This window comes from Nelumbo nucifera, chromosome 7 (assembly GCF_055504915.1).
Source record: "Nelumbo nucifera cultivar China Antique chromosome 7, China Antique-T2T, whole genome shotgun sequence".
In the NCBI taxonomy this organism is placed as follows: domain Eukaryota; kingdom Viridiplantae; phylum Streptophyta; class Magnoliopsida; order Proteales; family Nelumbonaceae; genus Nelumbo; species Nelumbo nucifera.
The window spans coordinates 17,565,030-17,578,308 of NC_142655.1; the positions used below are offsets into that span (position 1 = coordinate 17,565,030).

At 38.9% G+C, this 13,279-nt stretch overlaps 1 protein-coding gene across 10 annotated transcripts in view; it reads right to left on the reverse strand.

Annotated features, from left to right (window-relative positions):
* Positions 1 to 534: 534 nt before the first annotated feature.
* Positions 535 to 13,279, reverse strand: part of LOC104607858 (uncharacterized) — a 57,543-nt gene continuing 44,798 nt past the window's right edge. For 7 of the 10 annotated variants that reach the window (XM_088891569.1, XM_088891567.1, XM_088891575.1 and 4 more), the window contains 6 exons: positions 4,831 to 4,937; positions 3,662 to 3,830; positions 1,499 to 1,651; positions 1,228 to 1,399; positions 1,024 to 1,120; positions 535 to 883 (listed from right to left, as the gene is read on the reverse strand). In XM_088891569.1, the coding sequence (XP_088747695.1) occupies positions 1,265 to 1,399; positions 1,499 to 1,651; positions 3,662 to 3,830; positions 4,831 to 4,937 (564 nt within the window). In that variant the 3' untranslated portion in view covers positions 535 to 883; positions 1,024 to 1,120; positions 1,228 to 1,264. The remainder of the gene's footprint in view (positions 884 to 1,023; positions 1,121 to 1,227; positions 1,400 to 1,498; positions 1,652 to 3,661; positions 3,831 to 4,830; positions 4,938 to 13,279) is intronic. The other 3 variants (XM_088891568.1, XM_010273609.3, XM_088891571.1) reach the window with 3 other exon arrangements.

The window sequence follows — 13,279 nt, forward strand, 5'->3', positions numbered from 1 at the left end:
TTAAAATGCGACAATTCAGTATCCGAACTTTCAAAAACATGGCAATCCAGTACTTGTTGTTAATTAATTAACCAACCGATAAGTGGCATTTGAAAAGACACAAATGCCCTTCAAGTGTCATCTAATTTTCTTTATCAACCATCCAAACATTGACAAAAAATTAACAATCTCAAGTTCTTGCCTCTTCTATTCAAGAAAGTTGGTATCACCAGAATGCCCACTCAAACGTGACCCCAACTTTCTTGAATGGAAAATGCAAGGATTTGAGACTGTTAATTTTTTGTCAACATTTAGATGATAGATAAAGAAATTAAATAACACTTGAAGGGCATTTGTGTCCTTTTCAAATGCCACTTAACGGCTGATTAACAGCTATTTAACAACAGGTACTAGATTGTCACGTTTTAAAAGTTTGGGTACTAAATTGTCGCATTTTAAAGTTTAGGGACCAAAGTGACACTAGGCCCAAAGTACAGGGTACTAATTGGGAATTTTCCCTTGTACAAATAAAATGCCGTCCTTCAAAGAGCCACATTTTTCCAGTCTTCAAATTTTTATTATTTTTTATTTTGTAAAAACTTTACATGCAACACACGTTCCCTTTTATAAGCAATGTAAAAATCTAGTATATACATAATATTAAGACACGACTACAAGATAACACAAACATTTTACCACGAGGCCTAGTGTTACATCTTAATGCCCCAACAGAGCACCTGGACTTCAAGTAATCCAGGCAAAAATTATCAGGAGAAAATAAGAATGATTACAAGATATCTTTACCTTGTATTCTAATGTTCCAAACTGCTACTCGAATAGCAGCAGGGCTCGAAGTCACCCAGGCAGAAAGCATCGAAGAACGGATCACCCAGGTTTGCAATGCCTGAAAATACATCAAGCAGATTATTTGTCTCATAATCAAATCTGATTGAATTGCATGCAGATATGATCATCTTAAAGGACAATAGAGAAAAGCACATGTAAGTGGTTCAAACAGCGAACATCAACCAAAAGCAAACTTACCTCTACTTTCTCTTCAAACTAAGGATCAGAGATGAACAAAAAATTGAAAGAATCATCAACAAATATTACAACAGAAATGCTTGCGGAAGCTTCTTGCCTGAATTGATACAAAATGCATCTATTAATATTCTCAAAATCAACTTTGAGTACTCATACTTGTTTGGAAACAAAATATAAAGTTGAACAAGTTTATCGACTACATACCAGTCATCTCCACAAGCTGAACTACAAAAAGCAACAATCATGTTTCTTCACTTGACTCCACTGCAGTTGAACAATCAGGAACCTCAACTGTTGAGTTAAGATAGGAGGGCCCATCCTCCACGAAAGGAAGTAGCCTTCCTAAATGTAAGCTGTCTATGACCCAGGTAGCTGGCTGCATAAAAATGCTCAAATATATATATGCAAGCAGCTAACCAACAAAGCCAAGTAAGATCCCAATAACCGGAAATATCCAGCATGTTGTTATACTAACCATCATGGGTAGCTTTTGCTCCAAAGCACAGTGCCTCAAATGACGTGATGCCCTACTTACATCCTCAGCAACAATAACACCCACAGAATTTTTTCCGTTCTGCAAACTCTGGATTAACCACTGGAGAGTTCTGAACACCTGTCCTCCACCATGCTAAGCATCCAACAGGGATGGATCGAAAGAAAAGATAATATCAGAAATGCAATCACAAGAATGGTGGAAATATGACAATAACAAGCAGCAGTCCAACTTACAGAACTAAAAAGTGTATGACAAGATCAAGGGATGCCTTAACCAAACATAGAAATAAAAACCACTTTGCAAATTAAAGTCCATATTGATGATACAAGACCATATAATATCCATTTAGCATTTTTATACATTCCCACTATTAACTCCAATATGAAATTGAAAATCCAAATTACCCATGACATATCAAAGCAGCTTCTTCAAGAAGGCTTTAAGCTCATAACCATGGTTAGCCGGTTAATGTATTTCAACTTCTCTGTCATCCTTGGATAATAGAAATTTAAAACTTGTTTAAAATTAATATGCATATACAGTACAAGCTACAAGTGGGATTAGTACATCTTCCCTAATGCACAGATTCAGGGAACCCAGTTTAAAGAATAACCTGTTAGTCAAATCAATGCAGGTGCGGACTACAGAGAAAGAAGAATAAGGCTGAGAGAACCCAAGATGTGGAAGAAATTTCGAAAGTTTGGCTCACAAGGTTCTCTAGGGCACGCTAGCTATCACTTCAAGCAAGTTGGATATCTGTCCTAAGCCCACCTCATATTCCACTAGGAATGAAATCTTGATGCTAAAGTTTCTTCAGGTTTTGCAAGTGTCAATATGGCATTTACGTAAATACTGTTCTTGTTGGTTTTATATGTTTTAAGAGTTTGACTATGATGCCGAAAAGGCATCATACTGGAAAAACTTATAGCCAATAAACCACCATCATAAAAGTAGTAACCAACCAGGTGGGCTTCTATCAAAATTCATGGGGGCTTTTGATTGGTCAAAGCCCCTTCCAGTATCATGTCTTTCCCGCATCATGGCTTTTTCCATGTTTTAAACTTGTTTTTTACTTTAGAAGATATTAAAGGGTAGATTGTATCCAGTCCATATTTTTTTTGTAAATAAATACCTGATTTGTACTATCCCTACTATTTATTGTTTATTGTTAAAAAAGTTATGATTTACTAATGGTCATTGCTTGGTTCAATGGTAGACTCTAGTTTTTACAAGCATGAGAAAAAAGGATTCAAGTCAGATATACCATACATTAGATATATATCCAATCCATCCTTCCCAAGACCCCAGATAGCAGGGACCAGATTTAGGTAATGGCCCCTTGTAAAAAATATGGTTTACAGAATTTTATAAGTTCTGTTTTTCTTAATTCAGATGGCAAGGAGTTTCTGTTCAAATTCGCAGGAATTTTATTTTTCTGTATTTTTTTATTGAATAAATGAGCATAGGAGTCATCAAATCTACATATAAGACCCCTTACTGTAATCAAAACTGAGTTGAATATGGAATAATTTTGTCTCAAGCCGTTCTTGTATGGTAAGTTACAAACTAGTGCAATCTCTCTCTTCTCTCTGGTCCTACAAATTATATCTGAATCTGTTCTTTTCTAACATATCTTTCTCTAACTCTAATGTTTTCTTCCTATCCATTCTCACATCCAAATCTTCACTTACACCAGCAAACAGCATATATAGTTTCAGAAGACCCTCTTCTTATGCAATGTCAAAAACTTAGATGCAACCAGTATCACACAAATTCCTGCTTAACAAGTCAACCAAGAATGAAACTTGAAGGTCAAATTATCAAATTAACGAGTGTTTTATTCATATCAATTATCAAATTCTATACAGAGATATCTAAACCCTTGAAGGTCAAATGTTCCCAAAGTTTGTACTCAACTTATTGTCGTAACTCGTAACTAAGCCACTCTTATCTCCCTTCCACCACATATAGCAGCTTAAGTGCATAAAGACAGCAGGAACTAAATGATGACGATCATGATCATTTGGTATATGTATAAGGAGAAATTTGTTAATTAGAAACAGAGCATCAAGGAAGAACAAGATAAAAAAGCGAGTTATTAAAACCAAAAAATGATTACTTATGTCCAGATCAAGTCCTCACCTTAACAATATTTGCCAATTTAGTGCAAAAACTGTGTCTTCCATGGAGCATGACACCAACTCTATCAAATATGTAGGACATGTTATCACAACAAACCGAGCGGCCTATTCTCCTGACCTTGGCATTAGTTTGATTTTGTAGAATCATGTATCTTCTGGAGAAAATCAACCTAGAAAACTTAGTCGTGGAAATAATTGATACATATGCTTCATGAAGAGGTGGAACAAATGCATGTCTAGTAATTTTTTTGGTTGTTGTTCATCTCTTCAGTTTTTCCTATTTGCAGCACTGTGATCATATTTATTTTGGTCATGATGAATACACAAGGAGACAACACAGACTCATTTAGACTCAGTATAGCGGTATACCAACTAATTAGAACTTCTTGTTTCCATAAATGTTTCAAAAGAGTAAATACAAGGAGTACATGGTTAACAGTTCAATGGGTACAAAGATCAACCAATAGTTTGGCTGATACCCTAGCTAAAGTAGTCAATAGACAGCAACTCTTTTGGGTTCAATTGTAAACGATTCTATCGGGGGGAGGGATAGGTGGGCTATGCCCTCATCATGTGAATGATATGTTCTGTTACAACATCACGTTGTAATATTTATAAGTTGATTTATTTAGAAAATTCATGCTATTCATCAAAAATAAGATTTCAAAAGTAAAAAACGATATTAGCCCTCGTAGCCTGCAAATCACCAAACGATAAAAACTAAACAGGGTTACTTTAGTTAATTGGTGCAGATTAAACCTTTTTCTTCGGTTTATGCTGATGTCCATACCAAAATAAGGGTGTATTCAATCTTGCATCCTTTTACCTAGAATCAACTACTTGGCACCAGAGCAACTTTAAATTTTTTTTCTGGTGCGATGGGTTCTGCCAATTACTGATATCATCTGACAACTATGATGATATCAGCACACCATATAGATGGTATTGACTGCTGAAACAGAAAACCCTGGATCTGAATATGCCCTGATTTTAGAAGAATTTTGGTGTAGAAATCAAGAGAATTAGAGACCATTTGAGCATTTTTTATGATTTAATAAAAATTTGGTGTTTTATGTCAGTGCAATACATTACTGTAGTTCAAAACAACCAGTAATAGTAGGACCATAAAAACCAGCATTAAATGAGTAATGTATGATAGAAGGAACTTACTTATCTGGATTTAACATTGAACCCGCCACAATTGAATCAGTAAGCCAATTATCTTTCAGCAAGAAGGCATTTACCGCACAACCATATAAGAATTTGGTTGTTTCTAACTGCCAAAATACATGAAAAAGAATTAGTTCCTCGTAAGAGTTCATCTTAGCTACCAAGGCAATGGTCTTTTTCTAATAAATTCCATATGTCTAAGCATTTCTTTAGACGCATGCATAGTTGTCAAGGCGGGCGCCCTTGGAGGCACACCTTGCCTAATCGCCAAGCAGTTTTCTATAGCATGTTATAAAAAACTTTTATATTCTTACTTTTTTGAGGTTATAATTATAAAATAGACATTTTTAAACTAAAATATTCATTTTGTGTGTTTATACACTGATTTCTTTTTATTATTTTCTTATTTGTTAGGGTTTAATCAACACAAACATTGCTAAATGCTGTATTGAATCCTCAAAGACTTCAAAACCTGAACCAATAAGTAAGGAAGAACATAAAATGTTGTCCAATCAACACAATTTCTTCTTTTTCTTTACTAATTGTGCGTGTTTATATACTGTCAAAAGACTGGTTAAAGAGTGTTTTTTCTTATGTTTTTTATTTCTATTAGTGTCGCAGGGGTATTATTGTAATTCCCCTTGTCTTTATGTTATGTTCAGTCACCCTAATATAAATATTAAAAAGCTGGCGCCGCCAGCAACTTTTTGATGCTCTCAAATCTCTCTCCTCTCTTCTCTCTTTCTCTCCTCTATCTTTTCTTCACTTCAGTTCTGGACAAGATGGTATCAGAGCAGGACTGTTGGATCTGAAAGAAGAGATTGAGCAAACCTTTTACTGACTTCTCCCTTCGCCAGATCTAGATCCAGATTCATTGAAGATCTAGATCCAGATTCAGATCGGACTGAAGTACTCTCTCTCCCTTTCTCTTTTTCTTTTTTTTTTCTGGTCGTGTGCCAGAACAGAACCTGTAATAGGTTCAGTCTGTCAATGTGAGGCGAACAGTCCCTCCTCTTTCCTTTTTTCTGGGATTGGCTGATCCCTGTAACAAACTGTAGGTTGGTGATGACCTTTATATGCTGCGACAGCAGCCTTCTGGTGAACTTGTAGGTCAGGGGATGACCTATATATGCTGCAACAGCAGCCACACTTGATTTGTAGGTCAAGAGAGGACCTGTACATACTGCTACAACAGCCATACAAGATTTATGGTAGGCTAGTGATGACCTGTGAGTTCGGTAACAGCATCATAAGGATGGCCGGACCCTGCAAGAAGGTTGGGCGAAATTTCAAAAATTTCTTTACTCCAATCCGGGAATCCTTTTCCCAATTTAGAAAACTGCATTTTCAAGGTTCGTTCTTGTAACCAAACCAGACTAAATCTGAAACCAAAAATAGGGAGGGATATACGTGATACGGAATCCACGCAAGAATGCTCCTCCCAACGTAGGTGTTCACGCCCAAAGAGTGTACCAAATCCTCCCTCCACTGAAGATGACAGCTTGGGATGAGGCAGGATCAGCAGGTAGTTCTTCACCAAGAACTAGTGATTCTTCAGCAAGAATCGAATGGGATAGTGAGCACAGCTTCTAAATTGTTTCTTCTGGCAAGAAACAATATCAAGATCGAATCTTTGATCAAATCCAATAACTGGAGATCGAACAGGGTAGGGCGGCAAGAGTAGGAAGAAAAAGAGCTGAAGGCAAGATCAGTCTAACTGAGTTGTCTTCTCTCTGTATTGAGTGAGTGTGAATTCAATATTCGCCCTGCTCTATTATTTATAGCCGTAAAGAGACAATTTCCTAATCTCATTAAGAGTTTCTTGATCCAAATCTTTATTTGGATCTAGACTCTTTAAGTGATAAGGATAATCCCTTATCTTATCTGCAGATAAAGATCGGCTTTCATAATCAAATTAGGAGTTCCTTGATCCAAATCTTTATTTGGATCTGGACTCTTTAAGTGGATAAGGATAATCCCTTGTCTTATTTGCTGATCCAAATCCTAGATCCGCCCCTATTTAATTAATCTAATTAACCCAGTTCGAAATAGGCTTTTAGGCCCATTAAGCTTTTAGGCTCACTTCCAGTTTAAGGGTATTACACAGAAACACACCATAATAACATGAATCAAATATGTACTTTATTCATTTACAATAAATGTCATAATGTACATCATGTTGATTGGAGCTAAGGGCATACACTGTCTAATAGTAGTGACTGAAGTACTATAGTTGACCTAGAAGGTGGCTGCCTGGTTCTTTTATTATTCCTGGTGCAATTTTTTTTCCCCCAAAATTAACACCGTGTGTGAAAGGGAAATAAGTTTGATTATTCAACCTCTTCTAGTGTAATCTAAACTAGCTATCATGAATAGTGACATATGTTGGGACCCTCATGGGAAGCCAAAATGGACTCAGGAATTGAGTAAGAAACAAGGTTCAGACCTGCATAAGAGGCTAAGCCAGCAAGATCCAAGAAAATTCATTGCAGCAACCATGGCTACTCAAGAGACCCAGCCTACTACTACTACAGTTCAAACATACACAACTGGTTCTGACCCTAGGGAGGATATCATTAATTCCTTCCGTGATCATTTAGAGCTTTATTGTAGGGCAATTCGCCAAATGGATGCCCCCCCCCCCTCCATCAACTTCATATGCGTCTACACCAGGTAATTCTGCCACAGCTCTCCATGTATCGTCTCATTCCTCTGACTCTCCTTTGGATAATTGATTCTGGAGCGTCAAAACTTATGACCGGTAAGTCTACCTACTTTCAAACCTATCATCTTCTCTCTGGAAGAGACAAAGTCAGGCTGGCTAATGGTTCATTCTCTACCATAGCTGATCAAGGGACAGTTTCTCTTCCCTTTGGCCCTACACTCTCTGATGTTTTACATGTTCCTCAATTCCCTATTAATTTGTTTTCTGGTAGTAGTATAATCAATTCTTTAAATTGTTCAATAACCTTTTTCCCTTCTCATTGTGTAATCCAGGATTTGGACTCGGGAAGGTGATTGGTAGAGGGCGTATGGTGGATGGTGTCTACTTGCTGGAGAATAAGGCTGGCCTTGTAGTCATTGAGTCTAAGAGTAAATCTAGTAAGAATCAAGCCTATTTATTGCACAATCGTCTTGGTCATTTATCCTTTGATTCCTTAAAGATTGTGTTTACAGAGCTGTTTAAGTCAATGTTGATATGTCAAACTTGTCAATTGAGTAAACATTGTAGAACTCATTTTTCTTCAAAGAATACTAAATCTGAATTTCCTTTCCATATTGTCCACTCTGATGTTTGGGGCCCAGTCACTCTAACATCTGAAAGCGGCTACAAGTATTTCATTACCTTTATAGATGATTATTCCCAGTATACATGGGTATACCCCATGAGAACTAGGGATGAAGTACCAAAAATTATCCAAGACTTCCAAAGAATGATTTTCACCCAATTTCAAACCGAAATCCAGATCTTCCAATCTGATAATGCCAAAGAATACTTTCATAATGACCTTACGGAGTTCTTTACTTCACATGGATCTCTCCACCGTAGCTCCTGTGCTCGAACACCACAACAAAATGGTGTTGGTGAAAGAAAGAACCACCATCTTCTTAAAGTAGCTCGGGGACTACTGATTCATATGAACGTCCCCAAACGCTTTTGGCTTGAAGCTATCCTTTGTGTTGCCTATCTCATTAACCGTATGCCGTCTCGGTGGTTAGAGTACAAAACCCCGCATCAACTTCTGTTTCCCAAGGCTCCTCTTTTGTCTATTCCTCTTTGTGTTTTTGGTTGTCGTTGCTTCGTTCAAAACCTGTCACCCACTCGTGGGAAATTAGATCCTCGTGCTATTCCTTGCATATTCTTGGGATACCCTTCAAATCAAAAGTGGTACCGGTGCTTTGATCCCGTTTCTCGGAAATATCATGTTTCCATGGATGTCACCTTTTTTGAGAGTGAACCTTTCTTTCTTGTTTCTCCTCAGGGGGTGTGTAGGCATGAGGACAAACAAGTTCAGAACCCTCCTCTACCTCAGATTCAGCTCCCTCCTCTACCTGATCCTCCTCCCTTCCGTGTTTTCTATCGTCGTCATAAAGGCCAACCAAGTTCAAGAGCTATGGAGCATCAAGAAGCTGTACCACCAATGCCATCACATTCTCCAGAGCATCAGGTATAAGGCATGGAACATATGAAGTTTTTTATAATAAAGAAAAGATAAAAATAAGAGAGATACGACTAAGTGGTGACAAGATATTACCCCCATCAAACAATAACTGAGCCAAACCTACACCCCTCCAATGAAAATCCACCTTTCCAAACAAAAAAAAAAAAGAAAAACACCCCTATAACCACAACACCTGAAATGCTTATTCTCAACTAACCCCCCCCCCCCCCCCCCCCCCCCCCAACATCACAGGCCTCCACATTTTATTTACTCTACTACTTACCAATCTTCCATCCACTAAACCAACAACTAACCCTTTGTGAGACAGTGAATATATATTTGAGGGTTAAAAAGTAAAAACTGTAAAATTACAACTAAAATTGCATAGTGAGGTTGATCTCAAATGGTGAAAACTGAAACTGAGACCCCACAGCGATATCAATAGAAGAAGATAATGGCCTCACAAGAAAACACTCACGATACAGTGAGGCCACCTCGCAGAATGACTACCAAACAAGATAACATGACCTTGCGAGGCCAAGCGGAACATGACAAAGAAACCTCACTAGGTCGCAAGGTAAAATCTTGTGGACACCATGCAAATAAGGCTCAAGAGTATCAACTGGTCCTTAACAAGCCAACCTCGTGATCACATTCGACCTCACAAGGCCGGATCACAACCTCAATGCTAGGAAGCTAATAACCTAACCCCGATGGCGTGGCCACATTCGACCTCGCAAGGCTGGATCACAACCTCAATGCTAAGAAATTGATAACCCAACCTCGCAACTACACTTGACCTCGCGAGGCTGAATCAAAACCTCAACACTCAAAAACCAATAACCCAACAACGCGGCTACTATTAGATAATGTGTATGCCCCCAACTCCAACTGATGTGTTGTACATAACTTGTAATGAATAAAAGTTCATTCATTTCATTTGTTATGGGTTTGTTCTACTAGATCACCCCTTAGTTCATATTGGTATTATGTGTGAGGCCACAACCAAGGGATAGACTTTAGGAGTTTATCCTGACAAGGTTATCATTTTCATACCGTCCAAGGTAGTGGAGCAATGGGTCTTAGTTGCTTGGGTTATGACCTAAAGTGTGAGAATGAGTGTTTGCAAGAAACATTGAATTGGACCAAATCCAGGTGTTCCTGGACTTTGTGATGGGTGGAACAACTGGGCGTTGCATTTAATCCCTAGACTTGATATTGGTATCAGGCTAAGTACAGACTTGTCTATCTTTGATATGCCAACCAATGAGATCCTTTTAGGGTAACATACCCGAGTATGTTGGGATATTCAAGGATGGTATGTCAACTAATGATCAATGTGATAGAGAATGCTCTATACAGCTTCCTATGATGGATACCTGAATCCGTTGTCAATAGGATTACATAAATCCTCTATAAGGGAGCAGCCCATTGCATTTTTCAGTAAATCGTTGTCCCAACAGGCCCAGTCAAAGTCCATGTATTAAAAGGAATTGATGGTTGCAACTCTCTCGTTCCAGAAGTGGAGAGCTTACTTGTTGGCTCACAAGTTTATTCTCAAAACATATCAGAGAATCCTGAAGTTTCTTGGGGACCAAAGAGCCTTAAATTTAGAACAACAAAAATGGGCTGCCAAGCTCATGGGGTATGAATTGTTGATTGAGTATAAGCCAAACCCATTGAATAAGGTTGTTAATGCATTGTCTCAATGGGAAGAATTGGCCCACTTATCTATTTTGAGACCTGTCTATCCACTTACAGAGAAGATTCAAGAGGAAGTTTTGCAAGACCTGGAGCTAAACTGTATTAGAACCCAATTCCAACAGGACAGTTCCTGGATACTTTGCAGTATGCTCCATTCCACTCTACAAAGGGTCCATGGTAGTTTCACCATCTTCAACCCATTTGCTCGACCTACTTAAGCTCTTCCATGACTTAGCAGATGGGGGCCACTTGGGGGTTCTTAAAACCTACAGAAGATTGGCAACTCACTATTATTGGAAGGGGATGAAGAAGGCAATTCAGAACTATGTGGCCATGTATCCCACATGCCAACAACAGAAGTACATGACTCAAGCCCCCACTGGACTCTTATAGCCTAACCATTCCAGAGCAAGTGTGGGATGACATGTCTATGGACTTCATAACAAGTTTGCAAAAACCTATGGGAAAATCGGTGATCTTCGTGGTGGTAGATAGATTCAACAAGTATGCTCACTTTATGGGCCTACCACACCCATATTCAGCTGCTCAGGTAGCCCAAGTTTATGTTTAGAATGTGGCCAAGCTCCATGGACCCCGGTTTCTATAGTAATAGACAAAGACCTAGCACTTATGAGCCACTTCTGGGAAGAATACTTTCGGGTTCAAGGAGTGAATATGTGGCATTCTATTAGTTACCACCTGTAGTCCAATGACTAGGCTGAGGTGGTGAAGTTAATAGATGTTTGGAAACATACCTCAGGTGCCATGCAGGAGGAAAGCCCACATAATGGACGAAATGGTTGCCTTGGACAGAGTATTGGTACAATACCTCATACCATGTGGCAGTTGGAACCACTCCTTTCAAGATACTCTACAGTCGTGACCCACCTCCCCTCCTACCATATGAAGGAGATCCACATCAGTAGAAGAGATTGATGCCCAACTCTCAGCTGGGGACACAGTCCTTAAAGCATTGAAACTCCACCTTTACAAGGCCCAGCAGCAAATGAAGCTCCAGCATGATAAGCACAGTAGAAAGCCTTATGTGCTGATTCGGCCAAGCTTCTTGTGAAAGGAAGAGGAGAAAGTTGGGGGTTTCAGCAATAGACAGAGGAAAGGGAAGAAAAGGAGAAGGTCAACTAGGATAGTGATTCATAACCCTAGCCGCCAACCCCTCATTCTATTTATAATTAACTTAAATATGAGATATTACAAAGATGCCCTTAGTAGGGCGGCAACTCAAACTAAGTACTTACAATTCTTTTAAAAATAAAAACTAATGGGCCCAAGGCCCAACAACTTCTTAATTTAAAAGAAAACAAACTAAACATAAATCGGCCCACTCAACACTCCCCCTCAAGTTGGGAATAGATGTCACACATTTCCAACTTGCGTAGATCATGTTCCAGCTTATTCTTCGCAACACCTTTTGTGAGAACATCAGCAAGCTGCAGATCAGAAGAAATGTATGGAAGACAAACTTCTCTAAAAGTTACCATTTCTCTGATAAAATGTCTATCTACTTCAATGTGCTTAGTTCGGTCATGCTGGACTGGATTATGGGCAATATTGATTGCTACCTGGTTATCGTAGTATAGCATCATAGGTTCTTCTGCCTGTACACCGATTTCTTCTAACAGAGAACGAATCCAGAGAAGTTCTGAAACTCCATGTGCCATGGCCCTATATTCCGCTTCTGCACTTGATCTTGCCACAACTGTTTGTTTTTTACTCTTCCATGAGACTAGGTTACCCCCAACTAGGGTGCATACTCCTGAAGTTGATCTTCTGTCATCAAGGCATCCTGCCCATTTGCATCTGTATAGGTCTCTAGCTTCAGTTGTCCATGATCAGTAAACAATATGCCTCTGCCTGGATGTTCCTTCAAATAAGCAAGGATCCTGTCAACTGCCTTCCAGTGCTGGTCTCGTGGAGCATGCATGTATTGACTCACTACACTTACTGCATAGGAGATGTCCGGTCTTGTCATACACAAGTATAGTAGCCGACCCACAAGTCTTTGGTATCTCCCAAGGTCCTTTACTGGTTCACCTTCTGATGCATTGATTCTATGGTTTTGATCAATGGGGGTGCTAGCTGCCTTTGTTCCAAGCTTCCTTGTCTCTTGGAGAAGGTCCAAGACATACTTCCTTTAAGAGATAAAAATTCCATGTTTCGATCTTGCAACTTCGATGCCTAAGAAGTATCTTAGTTCTCCAAGATCCTTAATCTCAAATTCCTTATGCAGGTTCCTCTTCAGACTGTCAATCTCACTCAGATCATTCTCAGTGACAACAATGTCATCCACATAAACAATAGGATTGACACCAAAGATCCCCTGCGCTTCACAAACAAGGTGTAATCAGATTGAGTTTGAGTGTAGCCAAAAACAATCAGGGCCTTTCTGAATCTGTCAAACCATGCTCTGGGAGATTGTTTCAAGCCATATAGTGACTTCTTTAGCTTGCATACCTTTCCCTTTTCAGCATTATCATAAAAACCAGCTGGAAGATCCATATACACCTCTTCTTGCAGATCCCCATTTAGGAAAGCATTCTTTACATCCAGTTGAAACAAGGGCC